This window comes from Podarcis melisellensis (assembly GCF_964234715.1).
Source record: "Podarcis melisellensis genome assembly, chromosome: 12".
Lineage (NCBI taxonomy): Eukaryota > Metazoa > Chordata > Lepidosauria > Squamata > Lacertidae > Podarcis > Podarcis melisellensis.
Window position 1 is genome coordinate 60,828,192 of NC_138544.1, and position 14,878 is coordinate 60,843,069.

At 54.0% G+C, this 14,878-nt stretch overlaps 1 protein-coding gene across 2 annotated transcripts in view; it reads left to right on the forward strand.

The window, feature by feature from the left end:
* The window catches only part of NOS3 (nitric oxide synthase 3), a 35,369-nt gene that overhangs the window by 13,979 nt on the left and 6,512 nt on the right, over positions 1-14,878 (forward strand). For both annotated transcript variants that reach the window (XM_081931524.1, XM_081931525.1), the window contains 13 exons: positions 8-147; positions 364-538; positions 2,334-2,435; positions 3,207-3,401; positions 4,470-4,543; positions 5,406-5,550; positions 6,809-6,913; positions 8,324-8,391; positions 10,127-10,243; positions 11,408-11,582; positions 13,132-13,258; positions 14,161-14,239; positions 14,444-14,628. In XM_081931524.1, the coding sequence (XP_081787650.1) occupies positions 8-147; positions 364-538; positions 2,334-2,435; positions 3,207-3,401; positions 4,470-4,543; positions 5,406-5,550; positions 6,809-6,913; positions 8,324-8,391; positions 10,127-10,243; positions 11,408-11,582; positions 13,132-13,258; positions 14,161-14,239; positions 14,444-14,628 (1,687 nt within the window). The remainder of the gene's footprint in view (positions 1-7; positions 148-363; positions 539-2,333; positions 2,436-3,206; positions 3,402-4,469; positions 4,544-5,405; positions 5,551-6,808; positions 6,914-8,323; positions 8,392-10,126; positions 10,244-11,407; positions 11,583-13,131; positions 13,259-14,160; positions 14,240-14,443; positions 14,629-14,878) is intronic.

The following is a 14,878-nucleotide window of genomic DNA, read 5'->3' on the forward strand; positions in this document are numbered from 1 at the left end:
CCCTTAGGTCTGCGTTCAGTACGGCTGGCGGCCCCCCGGGGGGCGCTTTGACATCCTCCCCCTGCTGCTTCAGGCGCCCGACGAGGACCCCGAAATCTTTCCCCTGCCAGGGGAGCTGGTCCTGGAGGTCCCCATCTGCCACCCCACGTGAGTGCCAGGAAAGGGGGTGGCACTGGGTGTGGGGAGGGGGACGTGTGGGGGGGGGGAGTGAGGGCAGCGCTCTTGCCGTCCCCAAAGGCTGCCAAGGACTTTCATGGAATCGCAGAATTGAAGAGTTGGAAAAGACCCCAGGGGTCATCTAGTCCGACCCCGGCAAGGCAGGAATTGCAGCTCCCCCTTCTGACACCTGCCTTCCTCTTCCAGGCTCAAGTGGTTCAAGGATCTGGGCCTCCGCTGGTACGCCCTCCCTGCGGTGGCAAACATGCTCCTGGAGATTGGGGGCCTGGAGTTCCCGGCGGCCCCCTTCAGCGGCTGGTATGTTGGCTGTGAGATCGGCATGAGGAACTTCTGTGACTCCCAGCGCTACAACCTCCTGCAGGTAGGGGTCCTCCGGGGAAGCCCCCCTGCCCTGTCCCCCCCCCGCTACCCCGGCCATGACTGATACAGGACAGAAGAGTTAACTGGCGCATCTGTTCCCCCCCCCCCATGTTTTTTTATTGATTCTCAAATTTATAAACAAACATAAATCCTAACTATAATTATTCCACTATTATTAACATTGTTAGGTGACTTCCTCGAGTCCCCCTGGCTGAGTTTCAATGTATATCATTGCAACAGTTTTCCAAAACTAATTTCTCATAAAATTTACTTAGTCAATTAACATCTTTCTTATCATATTAACTTTAAACGTATTATTCTATAACATCACATATTTAAATCCCAAGCCAATCTGGTACTTGCAAGTATTTCTATTTAAGTTATCTTAGCACATTTAGCTAAATAGTCTTTAAATGTCCTCCTTTCCTCCTGGTACTCCTCCTCCTTCTGGTTGCGGACTCTTCCGGTCAGGTTGGCCAGCTCCCAAAAGTCCATCGTCTTCACCTGCCATTCCTCCCCTGGTGGCACTTCTTGTGTTTTCCAATTTTTGGCTAACAAAATCTTAGCAGCAGTTGTGGCATTCAAAAACAATCTAACGTCTTTCTTGGGCAATTCCAAAGCTATTAATCCAAGAAGAAAGGCCTCTGGTTTCTTAATAAATCTATATTTCAACATTTTTTTCAATTCCTTTTAAACATTCTCCCAGAAGTCTTTCACCACCACATATGATAAAAGGTGCCTTCTTTCCCCTTACATTTCCAACAGAGATTATCACTATTGTGATAAATCTTTGCTAATTTTACAGGAGTTAAGTACCATCTATACATCATTTTCATAATATTTTCCTTTAACACTGTACATCTGGCCCTCACAGGGGCCAAAGACCCATAGGAACCTAGGAGTCTAGATAGACTGCCTCTGGTGCTGGAGGTTTCACTCATAACAAGAGACCTGGCTGGAGCAGGCAGGTGGCTCATTTGGTGCAGCATCCTGTTCTCACAGTAGCCAGCCTGATGCCTCAGCGGGAAACGCGCAGGCCGGATCCGAGCCCAGCGCTCCTCCCCTGCAGTTCCAGAAGCATTGCTGTCTCCGAGTGTGGAGGGCGGGGCCCCCATTGCCAGGAGCCCCTGGTATTGGAGCAAGCTGGCAGGTCTTCTTAGGCAGGTGAGGGAATATGCTGACTGTATTTTATCCCTCTGGAGACCCACAGGTGTGGGTTGAGACAAGGAGACAACGTGGCTGCAAATACAGAGCTTTTGGAGTCTCTCCCACGAGAGAAAGGCCTCTCAGCAGAGTTTAAATCCCATCTTAAGCACAGGAAAGAGGCCTTAGGCTGATCTCCCCCTTTAGTTTTCCCGTTTATCAAAGAAGCAGGCTACAGACTGAGAAATAAGTTTAAAACATATAGTTTAATCCAGCATTTGTGCGGCAACAGCAGTAAAAAGTAATGCAGGTAGAATACTTGACTTTGCAGCAAAAACAGCTTCAGGCATGTGCCTGAGGTTGGAGAAAACAGAGAGACATCCGCTCCCTTGGATGGTTGAGAAGAAGAAGAGAGAGAAAGAACAGGAACTACTTCTTCCCTCCCAAGAGAGGAGGGGAAGTGACATCACACAAAGCCTTCTCTACCATTCACGTTTCTATGGTCTGAGCCAGCCTATCAGCAATGCAGCTCTGTGGTCTTAACCCCTTCAGCTGCTAACTAGCAAGAATATGCTTTGTGAGATTGGATGGTGCGTCTTCCACGCAGGCAGCGTAAAGGTCCTGCCCCCCCCACCCGAAATGTGTCTTTGCAGGAGGTGGCTGAGCAGATGGGGCTGGACACCCAGACGACCTCCTCCCTCTGGAAGGACAAGGCGGCCGTGGAGATGAATGTGGCCATTTTGCACAGTTTCCAGGTGATAGATGGGGGGAGGGACAAGGGAGTGAGGCGCAGGTGGGGAGGGGAGGAGGAGGAAGAGAGCTTGCTGGGAATTCACCCTCCGCCAGCCCCCCTTCCTGGGTAAGAGCATAAGACTAGATGACTCTTGGAGTCTCTTGCAGCTCTATAAATTCTGTGATTTTATGATTCTGCGATCAGCTTCCTGGGATCCCTGCAAGTTCTGGTGCTGGGGGAGAAAACCTTTCCTCTCTCCAGTTTTTTCTTGACAGGCATCCCTTTACAAGCATCTACTTTGTCGCCTATTTCTTCCTTTTTCTCTATACGAAAATATTCCAAACGCTGCCCCCTTAGAGGATTCCCTCCAGAGACACAGGATTCCCTGGGCTTTGGGCCTTTTTGGAGGGGGGGGTGGACCTTTCTGAGAGTGGTGGCTGCCTCTTGAGCTCAGCGTGGAATGAGCTCCCCCTGTGGTGGGTCCCCAGGTCCACAGAGCCAGGAGGTGGAGAAATGCGGAGGAAGGAAGCAGCCTTCAGCTACTCTTCCCTCCCGGGCACCAGGCAGTGGGGGTGCAGAATGGGAGAGTTGGAAGGGGACCTCCAAGGGCCATCTAGTCCCACCCCTGCAATGCAGGAATCTCAACCCTCCCCCCCCCCGCAGCCCTACGAGGAGATGCTGGTGCTGCCCCCACCAGGGATTGGACCTGGGACCCTTTCTCGTGAGGCTTTTGGGTGAAGGGGGCTGGGGTTCGGCTTCCCCGCCTTGCCCTGACCTGGCCTCTTGCCTGCAGCTGGCCAAGGTGACCATCGTGGACCACCACGCCATCGCCGACTCCTTCATGAAGCACCTGGAGAACGAGCAGCGCCTGCGCGGGGGCTGCCCCTCCGACTGGGTCTGGCTGGTGCCCCCCATCTCCGGCAGCCTCTCCCCCGTCTTCCACCAGGAGCTGGTCAACTACCAACTCTCTCCTCTCTTCCGGTACCAGGTGAGACCCCCCTCGCCCCCCCAAGGTGCTCCAGAAGAGGCTGCCAATGGGGAGGTGCTGCCTGCCCTCTGGGTGGCAAAGGGGTGCAGAGAGGAGGTGTTTGTGCCCAGGAGCGCCTCCTACAGGCATCTCCATGATGTCATGGGCACAGAAATGCCAGCTCACATCTCCCCCCCCCCCCCATTTAACCAGGATCCCTGTCCTTTTTAGGGGGGAGATCTGCTGCTGGTAACCATGAATGATCTAACTGAACCACCCGTTTTGCAATATATACATTTTTGCATAAAGTTCTTTAGCATTTCATTTTAGTTTTTATGTAAAACAGAGAGAATATTTATAGTAACAGTTAGAAATTGAAAGATGGAAAACAAAATGAGAATAGCAAGGTCCGAGTAAAGGATGTCAGCGTGATCCAAATATTGAGTTGAGTTCCAGATTCTCCAGGCTGGTGATGAGGTTGCCTGCATATGCCCTAAAAGGAATGCCAAATCCTATAAAATCAAGAAAAAAAATCCCAATAGATGCTAGGAGAGGATATATTTATTAGATATATCCTTCTTTCCCCACATTTGAGTTCAGCAGAGTGCATCCCTTTGCAACTTAAAAGGAAGGTTATTGTGGGTTTTCTGTACAGACACACAAATAGATATAGATGCACTATACCCACAACTTGCACACATTTTACTTGTTCACATTCAACTTTATGCACGTGGCAAAATAAAACAAAACAGGGGCCAGGCATCCAGGAAAAAATACTTTGGCAATTCTGCCTGCCGTTGCCCCCAATGTGTTTTCACTAAATGCAGTTTTGGCTTTAGACACAATCCCCAGAACAGAACCTGTGTAAGTTGCGAGCATATGAAGACATTATATATACAAAGAATGCAAGGCTGTTGTCACCCTGCAGTTTGCTTGACTGCCACTGGGGGCGCTGCTAGCTGCAGTGTTACAATGGACTCCTGAGAGCTGCTTTGCGAAAGAACCTTTTTTCTGGGGTGGGGGAGGCGTTTCCAGGCCTGAGACCCCCGCCCCCCATCCTGCTTCCTCATTCCCATGCTGTTCCCACAGAGCGACCCCTGGAAAACCTACATTCCCAAAGGAACCACTGTCACTCGAAGGAAGACCTTCAAGGAGATTGCCAAGTAGGTCCTTGTGGGGGGAGGAAGTGGGTCGCATCTTGGAGAGGGGGGAGCGCAGGGGCTCTCAGCCGTGCCCTGGAAGAATTGTAGAGTGGCAAGGGAGCCCCAAGGGTCATCTAGCTCAACCCCTGCAAAGTGAGAATCACTGTTTCTTGAGAGCTCTGAGGCAGGACTAGGGTGGGGGTGGGCGGCAGCTTCGGGGGGGCACACAATTCCAAGCCCTCCTCTAGGCAGGAACTTGCTTCTAGCACCTCCTCAGAAATCTTCCTGGATGCTTTGAATGCTCAGAGCATGTGCAGAGTGCAGCATGGCCCTGGAAGAGGTGAGAAAGGGAGCAAGACTGCCTCTTTGGTCCCTGGCCCAGATGCCTTTGGACATGCTCAGGGGCAAGATACCTCTCAGCAGCAGCAGCACAGGGAGCTCTTGCGACGGAGCCCTCAGACGAAGAGTGCAAATAAGTACAAGCCAGGAGGGCGATGAGCCACTGAGGGCTGTGGCTCGGGGGCAGGACATCTGCTTGGCATGCAGAAGCTCCCAGGTTTGAGCCCCGCTGGCATCTCCAGGTCACTGGGAGAGGCTGGCTCCCCTGCTCAAATCCTGGAGAGCCTCTGCAGGCAGTCTGGTCTTGTAATGTTATACTGTGAACCCCCTGAGACCTGAAGATGAAGCGTGGGACACAAATTTAATAGAATAATCCAATCAATCAATTAATAATTCTGTTCTGCTTGGCTCTGCATCCCCAACGGCCTGTCCAGGCCTGGGCAGAGTTGGCCCTGGGGCAGTTGCCCCCTTCCTTCCACACGCCATCCTGCCTGGGCTGAGCTGAGTCCTCCTGTCCTGCTCTCTCTCTCCCCCCCCCCCGCAGAGCGGTCAAGATCTCAGCCAAGTTGATGGGCCATGTGATGGCCAAGCGGGTCAAGGCCACGATCCTGTACGCCTCCGAGACAGGGAAGTCGCAGGCCTACGCCCTGAAGCTGAAGCAGCTCTTCAAGGGCTCCTTTGCCCCCCAGGTGGGCCCAGCGCACGGCGGGGGGTGGGGGTCAGCAGCTGGGGTGGGTCTCACTGCCCCTTTGCCTCCTGATGCCCACAGAGCACATGAAGCGAGGCAATGCTCCCCCCCCAAGGTGGCAAGGAGTTCCCCAGGCTAAGTGTGGCAGCAGCAGCATGTTTCTTGCCCTGTGATTGGCAAGACTCATGGTGGAACTGAAGTGTGTGTAATAGCAAAAAAGAAATTAGATATAATTTGTCTCCAAGAGACACATATTGCAAAAAAGCACGTCCACTGAAGGCAATAATTGACTTGGGGGGGGGTTAAGGTCAACCTTAAGAACATAAGGAGAGTCTTGCTGGATCAGGCAGTGGCCCCCCTGGTCCAGCCTCCTGGTCTCACAGTGGCCAAATACCCCGAGAACCTAGGGATCAAGATAGACTGCCTCTGGTGCTGGAGGTTTCACTCATGAGAACATAAGGAGACCTGGAGGGTCCATAAGAAGAGAAGAGCCTGGCCAAAGGGCCCCCACCTGCTGCAGCCTCCTGTTTTCACAGGGCCCCCAAAGCGAAACCCACAAGCAGGATCAAGCCCAGGAGCACGACTTTGGGGATATGACTCAACATTTGGTGCCCCCAGCTAAAGATTTCTTATTTCCACAATAATTCCTTCTGGTACAGTTTCTTTTTATGGAACTTCTCAGTGGGTACCTGTACAAATATAGATTGATTTATGTTATGTACTGAAGTTCTCACCCTGGGACAGAAGGGGGATACAGTACTGTAGATAGTTTTCCAAATGAAGGATCGAAAGTGACATTCAGTGATTTCGCTCCGTGATTCAGCTCCATGATTCAGCTCAGTTCAGAGGGTGGCTGCATCTGGCTGTGCTCTGATGTCCATCAATCCCATCCTCGCCAGGAGAAAGGCCTCTGGTTTCTTAGGGAAAGTGTACCTAAGTACCTTTTTCAGTTCATTATAGATTATTTCCCAGAAAGCCTTAGTCCTTGGCAAATGATCTTTTTATGGAACTTCTCAGTGGGTACCTGTACAAATATAGATTGATTTATCATTATTATTTTGCACCGTGTGCCCAGGAGCCGCCCCCCCAATCCAGCCCTGTTCCCGGCATTGCTGTCTCCAGATGCAGCAGGCAGAGCAGAGCCCTCCTGGCTCCAGGTCTCCAGCGAGCTCACAAGCTGCCCCTTGGGGGGGGGCAATGGAGGGGGGAGCATTTGAGGCCCCCCTCACCCTCCTGACCCCCCTGGCGCTTCCCGGCAGGTGGTCTGCATGGACGAATACGACGTCGTTTCCCTGGAGCACGAGACCCTCGTCTTGGTGGTGACCAGCACCTTTGGCAACGGAGACCCCCCCGAGAATGGCGAGGTGACGCTGGCTTCTCCCCCTTTTCCCCGAGACTCCCAAGTGGGGCTGAGAGTCCAAAGCTCTGCCGGGGGGGGGCAGCCTCCCTCAACCTGGCACCTTGGCATGTACTGGAACCCAAATCCAGATCCGTTGGGTGGCGGGTTGGGCTGACACCTATCAGGGATTCTCTCACTGCAATTCCTGCATGGGGGGGGGGTGGCGCTGGAGGTGTAAACGACCATCAGACTTCGAAAAGCTGGTGTCTCTGAATAAAATGCCTTTCTTCTGTTGAATAAATAAAACTAAGTGGTTTTAATTGGATTTTGAATAGATCTGCAATTAATTGTTCCTCTTCTGAATTTTATCGTGCTATTCTGCAAACCGCTGCTCTGATTCAGTCTTTTTTGTAGGGCGGGGGGGCACGGGGGATGCGCTGAGGACCTGGGATACCTCCATCTGTAGAGCAGCAGACTCTTCATCTCAGGGTCACGAGTTTGAGTCCCCCATTGAGGCAGAAGACTCCTGCATTCCAGGGGCTGGACTGGATGACCCCCGGGGTCCCTTCCAACTCTAGGGGTGGGTGGTGGCTCCCAAAAATTGGGGCCCCACTCAGTGCTGGGCTGACTTAGGTCTGGTCTGCTCCCCCTGAAGTGATTTGACATTAAAGGCATGTATACAAAAGCAATTTCAAATGCAGAACATCCAGGCTGAGATAAAAATCTCCATTTGGAACCATAGAGTTGGCCGGGATCCCCAAAGGTCCTCTAGTCCAACCCCCTGTGATGCAGGAAGCAGAGCTTGAAGAATCCCTGACCGATGGGCGCTCAGCCTCTGCTTAAAAATCCTCCTTGATGTTTCAAAAAGGCAGTGGAACTGGAGCCTGGCTGATCTGTGTAGGGACAGGGAGCTCCGAAAGGTTGGCGTGGCCGCAGGAAAGGCCTGATCCTGGCTGCTGAGGAGCCAGGGGAGATGGCGCCTTCATGGCCCACTTCAGGGCTGGGGCTGATGGACGCCCTTTTCAGTGGGTTGTGGGAGGGGGGAATTGGGTTTGTGGTTGTTTTTACTACGTAGCTTGTGGTCATTTATGGTGTGAACTGCCCTGGGAGCTATACAAGTGTAGTAGCAGCAGCAGCAGCAACAACGATAATAATAGATGAGCTGCTCCTTCTCGGATTGGCTCTCTCATGAGCAGAGCCTGGAATTTGTGGCACAGTTATTGTACTTCTGAACATCTGCTCAACTGTTCTCCTTCTCACCACCGTCGCACCTCCCCTGTCTGAGCAGAATTGAGCCCTGGCCCCTCTTTCTGAACCGCCTTGAGACCTTCGGGTTCAGGGCGGTATATAAATTCCATCACTGATAAAGACCATCTGCTTGGATTGGGTCCTCACTTGCTTGCCTTTCTCCCTGCCTTTCTCTCTCTCCCCGCAGAGATTTGCCCGCGCCCTGATGGAGATGTCCTGCCCTTACCTTGCAGACTCTGAGCCTGAACTGCAAAAGTAAGTCCTACCCTGAGGAAGCTCCGCTTTCCTCCTTTGCCTCTTCCTCTCCTGCGGATCCAGACCCTCCTCCCCACAACCTCGCTCTGCCTGTTTCCTCTCTTGCAGTTTATTTAGAGGAAGCAACTTGGAGGCAGTTGTGACTTTGCAGGCGCACTCCGAGTCTCGGAGGTTACAGTGGCAGGTTGGCAAAGGGTGTCTTGTGGATCTGCCAGGATTTGGCTGCCCTCTCCGCCCGGCAAGAGAGTCGAAGGGTCTTCCAGACCTTCAGGCTTTGCTCCCGGCCCCTGGGTGTCTCTTTTCTTTAAGCTGAAAGCTGCCTCTTTGACCTCCCTCCTCCCCACCCACGACCTCGACTGGGTGTCTTTCTGCCTGGAGGAAAGGGCACCCCTTCCTTTGATGCCTGCCCTCATTAGTGTCATAATCTACGGAGCTAATTAACTTTGCTGCCCACGGGGGAAGCAGCTCTGATTGGCGCCTGGACCCGCGTACGGGATGAGGCCGGTGCATCAAGATGCCAGGGAACATCGCAGATGAAAGGCACTTTGGCCTCACCCTGCCTCTCTCTGCTGCCCCCCCCCCAAGACAGAGCATCCTCTCTGCAGCTGGTCCCAGGTCCTCACTTGCCACCAGCTGAAAGCGCCTCTTGGCCCCAAGGAAGGGCTGGGATCTCTGTCCCTGGATGCATAAGAAGAGCCTGCAGGATCAGGCCACAGGAGGCCCATCTAGTCCAGCATCCTCTTCTCCCAGTGATGAGGAGGCAAGAATAGCACCTCTCAGCTTTGACGCCTCCCGGGAAAGAAAAGGAGAGCAGTGCTTGGGGGGCCCACTGTCGTGACCAATGCAAGGTGGTTCTTTTAAAATTAGATTCAGAAGCAGTACAAACACAAGTGAGAAGATTAAAGCTTTAATTCTAAACAGCAAGCATTATATACATTACCAAGCAACACTTTGATCTGCCACTGGGAAGCCCTCAAGAAGCGGCAAAGTGACTTCCAGGCAGTCTCCAGTTTTTTGCATGACCCTCCGGCCATGAGTTCAGGCACGAGCTTCTCAAACTATGCCCCCAAACCATCTGATTTATAGACGGCTAACTGGTTAGCCTCCGTGCTTTGCCCCACTAGCGGGTGCAGATTATTCATGAGCTATCCCCCTCTTCCAGTCCCGGCCATTCCTCCAGACAGTGTCTAACACTCTGCATCAACCCCTCCTTCCAGCAAATTAAAGACTGTTCTCAGGCATCAAAGAGCAGAACAAGAGAGGGGGGGGAGGAAACAGAGGCAGGAAAGGAGGACCAGGCTAGATCCCTATCTCCTCAAAGAACAGTGGACCCTCTGGATATGAATTTAATTCATTCTGGGGGTCCGTGTGCACCCCAAAAAATCCGTAATCAGAGGCGCCGCTTCTGTGCACGTGAGCTGGGCACAGAGCGCTTTGCGCATGTACAAGCAGCGAAACCCGGAAAAATACTTCTGGGTTTGCCAGAGAGATCCACTGTACAAATATCTTCCAGAAGAGATTGCCCATACACCCATCTAGTCAGAGAATCATTGGATGGTCCACTCGATGCCCCCAAGGGAAACCTGCGACAGGACCCGAGTGCGAGAACAGCCCCTCTCCTCCCAGGGTTTCCAGCAATTGGGCTTCAGAATTGTCTGCGGAGGCAGACCAGGTGGGGGCTGGGGGGGCAGCTGGTGGTGGTGCTTGCTGCCCCTTCTCCTCTCTCTCCCTGCAGGAGCTACAAGATGCGCTTCAACAGCATCTCTCAATCCGACGCGTCAGTAGCTGCGTGGAAGACCAAGAGGAGGGCGTCCAGCAACACGGACAGCGCAGGCGCCCTGGGGACTCTCCGGTAAGGTGCCCAGGAAGGAGGGAGGGTCGGATCCTGCTTCCTCAAAGAGCAGAGCCCTGCAGGCAGGGATCCTGCTTCTGGGGCAGGACGCCCAGAGGAAGGGAGCTTCCATGGAGGCCCCTAGGGTGCCGCAGCCATGCCTCTCCCAGGCCTCCACCAGTCGTCTCCCTGCACCTTCATCAGGGCAGCAGCCCCGCAATGGCACAAATGCCCAGCTGGGCAGCAGAACCTCCTTGTTGGCGGGAGCCATTGCAAAGGCCAGGATCTTGCTTGGCAAAACCTGCATTTTCCTCCTTGGCAGAAGCCAAGCCATCATCTCCCCCCTCCCCAGCCCTTGAGATGCAAATGTACCAAATGCCTCTGACCCTCTAGCCAGGCTGGCCAGAAGCCCCCTCCTCCCGTTGCCCTCTGAGCTGGAGCCCAGCCCCCCTTCTCAGGGCAGCGCCTGGACGTCCGTCTCCTTGGGCAACATTTTGTGCTGAAGTGCCGGGAAGCTGAGCGACAAAAGGACTTCACAGCCGCAGGAGGGCTGGTGCTGAGCTGAGCACAGGGAAATCGATATTGTCGTGACTGGCTTTTAATGGGCCGAGTTCAGGAGGTCCAGACCAAACTTTAATTCAATATAGGCCATATTAAAATTTAACAGTTGTTTTGTTTTATTGGACCATTCTTTCCCCTAGGCTCTTGGGACACAGCAAGTTTATTGGCCATTTATTAGTGGGAGGAGGAGCCAGATTAATGAAGATTGGAAAGAAAAAGGCTGTGTGGGTTTTGTAACTGAGCGAGATTGGGCCAAAAGGCTGCCAGGGGAGCTCAGCCCATTTGGAAGAACTTTCTTGCCGTAAAAGCTGCTGGGTGGTGGGATGGGCTCCCTTGGAAGGCAGAGGGCTGTCCTTCATTGGAGATTTTAAAGCAGAGATGGATCTTGAACTGTGGTTCCTGCATTGCAGGGGCTGGACTAGATGAGCCTTGGGGGTCCCTTCCAACTCTACCTTCTAGGATTCTGGGACTTGCTTAGCAGAGTCCCGCTGAGCTGCAGACTCCTTCTGGCTGGCCTCGGAGGTGCCCAACTGGCAAAGGACCTCTTGACTCCTGAGGGAGGGGGCAGAGCCTGGCCCCCACCCCGCCCCCCTCTCAGCCTGCCTTCCTCCTCCTCCTTTCCAGGTTTGCCGTCTTTGGGCTGGGCTCCCGGGCCTACCTGCACTTCTGTGCCTTTGCCCACGCCGTGGACACGCGCCTGGAGGAGCTGGGGGGCGAGCGGATTCTCCCCATGGGCGAGGGGGACGAGCTCTGCGGCCAGGAGGAGTCCTTCCGCACCTGGGCCATGGACGTCTTCAAGGTGGTCGCCCTGCAAGGGGGTGTTGTGTGTATTGGGGGGAGCGCTTTGGGAGTCAAGAGCAACAATTGATCTGCAAGGTAGTGTGTGTGTGTGTGTGTGTGTGTGTGTGTGTGAGAGAGAGAGAGAGAGAGAGAGAGAGAGAGAGAGAGAGAGAGAGAGGGGCAGGAAGCAGATTTTCCTACTCTGGAGTAAGCTGCTTGAGGCTCCAGAGGAGTATTTTATTTATTTATCATGAAATGTATATGCCTCTTGAATTGTTTAAAAAACAAAAAAAACCCAAAAAACAAAAAATGAAAACCTCAAACATAAAACCACAAATTCTTTTTTGCAAAACTTTGGAAAAAAATTTATTATTTATACACTGCCCATCTGGCTGGGTTTCCCCAGCCACTCTGGGCAGCTTCCCAAAAAATATTAAAAGCACAATAAAGCATCAAAAACTTCCCTAAACCGGGCTGCCTTCAGATGTCTTCTAAAAGTCAGATAGTTGTTTATTTCCTTAATGTCTGGAGGGAGGGCATTCCATAGGCAGGGTGCTGCTACCGAGAAGGCCCTCTGCCTGGCTCCCTGTAACCTCACTTCTCACACTAAAATATAAAGCACTAAAATGGATTAAAATCAGCATCTGGAAAGGTTTGTCTAAACAAGACCATATATAAATAAATTTCTTGGATGGTCAGTGCAGCCCGAGAGCAGCAAGATTGTCGTGATCATTTAACAGGCCAGCTTTATTCTTTGTGGAAATCCTGACTGGGTCTCCCGCCGGCTGCCCTTCCACGTTGCCCCACAGACAAATCCAGGAGGCGGGGGCTCTGGGGGCTCCTTGCCAAGATGGCTGAGGCAGGAGGGCTTCTGAAGGGCAGTTGCTGGAAAGCACAGGAGGGCAGAGTTGCTCTTGGGTTCGAATCCTGCTTGCAGGTTTCCCACCTGTTTGGCCACTGAGGGAAGAGGGGGCTGGACCAGGTGGGCCATGGGACTGATCCAGCCCCCCCCCCCCGGGATCTTCTCATGTCCTGCGCCACAATCCCTTTTTGCTGTGGGTGTGGATGGACAGGGAGGGAGGAGGGTGCCTCTTTGGGGACTGCTGGAAAGCCCTGACCTTTGGGATATATTGAGTTGCTAGAGATGCCCCCTCCCCTCTTGCAAGCCCCTCCCCTCTTGCAAGCCCCTCCCCTCTTGCAAGCCCCTCCCCTCTTGCAAGCCCCTCCCCTCTCAGATCCTCCTTGGAGGGGCTGGTGCAGTTGAATGGATGCTGAGCTTTGCTGGTCTGGAGTGTGGGGTGCTGGTGCCACCTGGTGGTCAGCTGGGGAATGGCACCACTTGCTTGCTCAGGGGTCTCCTTGGCTGGGGTGGAAGCCCCTGTCCCTCCATGGGGAGCAGAGGGAGAAGGTGCCCCATCCCTGCCAGCCCCACAGCAATGTTCCTCTTCCCCACCTTCCCAAGGGGGCAGCTGTGTCCTGCATCCCCGGGGGTCCCTTCCAGCCCCACAATCCTGCGCCCTCCCCAGAGAGCAAGTCCTCCCTCCCTCCTGACCCTCGTCTCCCCACAGGCCGCCTGCGACACTTTCTGCGTGGACTCCCAGGTGGTCGGCACAGAGGTCTTCAACAGCCCCTGTCACTGGAAGCGCAGTCGCTACCGCCTGGTGGTTCACCCGGCGGCCCTGGACCTCCTGCCAGGTACGTGTCAGGCGGTGGATCATGGCCTTCTGCTGCGCCCAGCGGATGCCCTCCTGCTGGTGCTCTGCCCAGGGATCAGCCCTGCCCTCGCTTACCCCAAAGATTGTGCATCTTCCCCTCCGCTGACCCTTGGGGAAGCAGAATGGCAGGGCTGTGGTCTGCAAGGATCTGTGCCTGAGACATATCTGCACCTTAAAGGTCACCCATCAGTGTAATAAAAAACACTCAGCAGGAAAGTGGCAGAAAAGGGGGCATAAGTGTGGCATGTGGAAGGTTTTTGACCAGCAACGTAGTTTTCCCAGCAGAGCTAATTTTGGGAGGCATCTTACTAACCAGAGTGTGATGACTTGCACATCCCCATCAAAGCTGTGAAGCCTCGTATGCAAGCAGAACGCCCGGGCGGGCGGAGGGCATCAGAAGAGCTTAGCTGGGGAGGGGGTTCTTCTCCGACGCAATTGCCTTGAAGCTAAGGCCTGGCTTTTCTTCCACACCCCAGAGAAGCCCCCTTACTTTGGGCTCTGCCCCTTTCCCCCATGCTGGGGGGGGGACATTGATAATATGGCAGCCTAAGTGTGAGGACAAAGCTTGGCGCCCTAAATGCGGCACTGCCTGTGCCCCCACCCCAGTCAGTGCCTCCAAGGAGAGGTGGGGGGCTAACACCGATCCAAGAGCCACAAGCCCAGAAACCCCGTGAGGAGGTGGGGCAAGTTGTTCCATCACGTGGGGCAGGGAGGCACATCTTCAGAAGCCCCACTTTCGGGTTTTTTTGCATGGGCTCCCACATTTTGCTTCCTTGTCCCCCACGGAGACCTTTCTCCCCGCTCCATTGCCAAATTTGGAAGAGCCAAGCTTGAAACATCTCCCGGCCTCCACCTTGACCCTTTGGGTTTCTCCCCCTTCAGGCCTGACCCTCGTCCACAAGCGCAATGTCGTTCCGTCCCACATCCTCTCCGTCAAGAACCTGCAGAGCCCAGAATCCAGGTGAGAGTCAAACCAGGACGGTAGGCACTCATCCCAATTTGGCAGGCGCTTCTCCCTCTTGCAGCCCCCAGCCAAGGGGGCCTGATTTCCGCCAGCATTTGGGGTTGGGGGTTCCTGGCCGCCTTGCGCACAGGCCACTGCCTTCCTGCCGCACACCGCCCCCCCCCCCAGGGCTGACCGCTCTTCTCCTTTCCCCCATTGCAGCCGCTCCACCATCCTGGTGCAGCTGCAGACGGGGGACCAGCCAGAGCTGGCCTACCAGCCGGGGGACCACGTGGGCATCTTCCCTGCCAACAACGCGGAGCTGGTGGATGCCATCCTGCAGCGAGTGGAGGACCCGCCCCCTGCCAACGAGGCCGTCACCGTGGAAACCTTGGAGGCGGGAGAGAGTGAGTGGCCACCTGTGCCCAGACGGGCCTGGCCGATGCCGAATGGGGAAGCCGTCCAGGCCAGGCCCAGCCATGGGGTGGGCGTTGTGGGGCAAAGAAGGGCCCAGACCAGGGTGCTGCCTTTCCAGTCCTGTAACTTTTTATACTGCAGTTGCTCTGCTTTATTTCTGAATATGTTTTCACTGGGTTTACACACACACACACACACACACGAAAGATTGAGAATTAAATCTGTCAATTAAGATTTAAA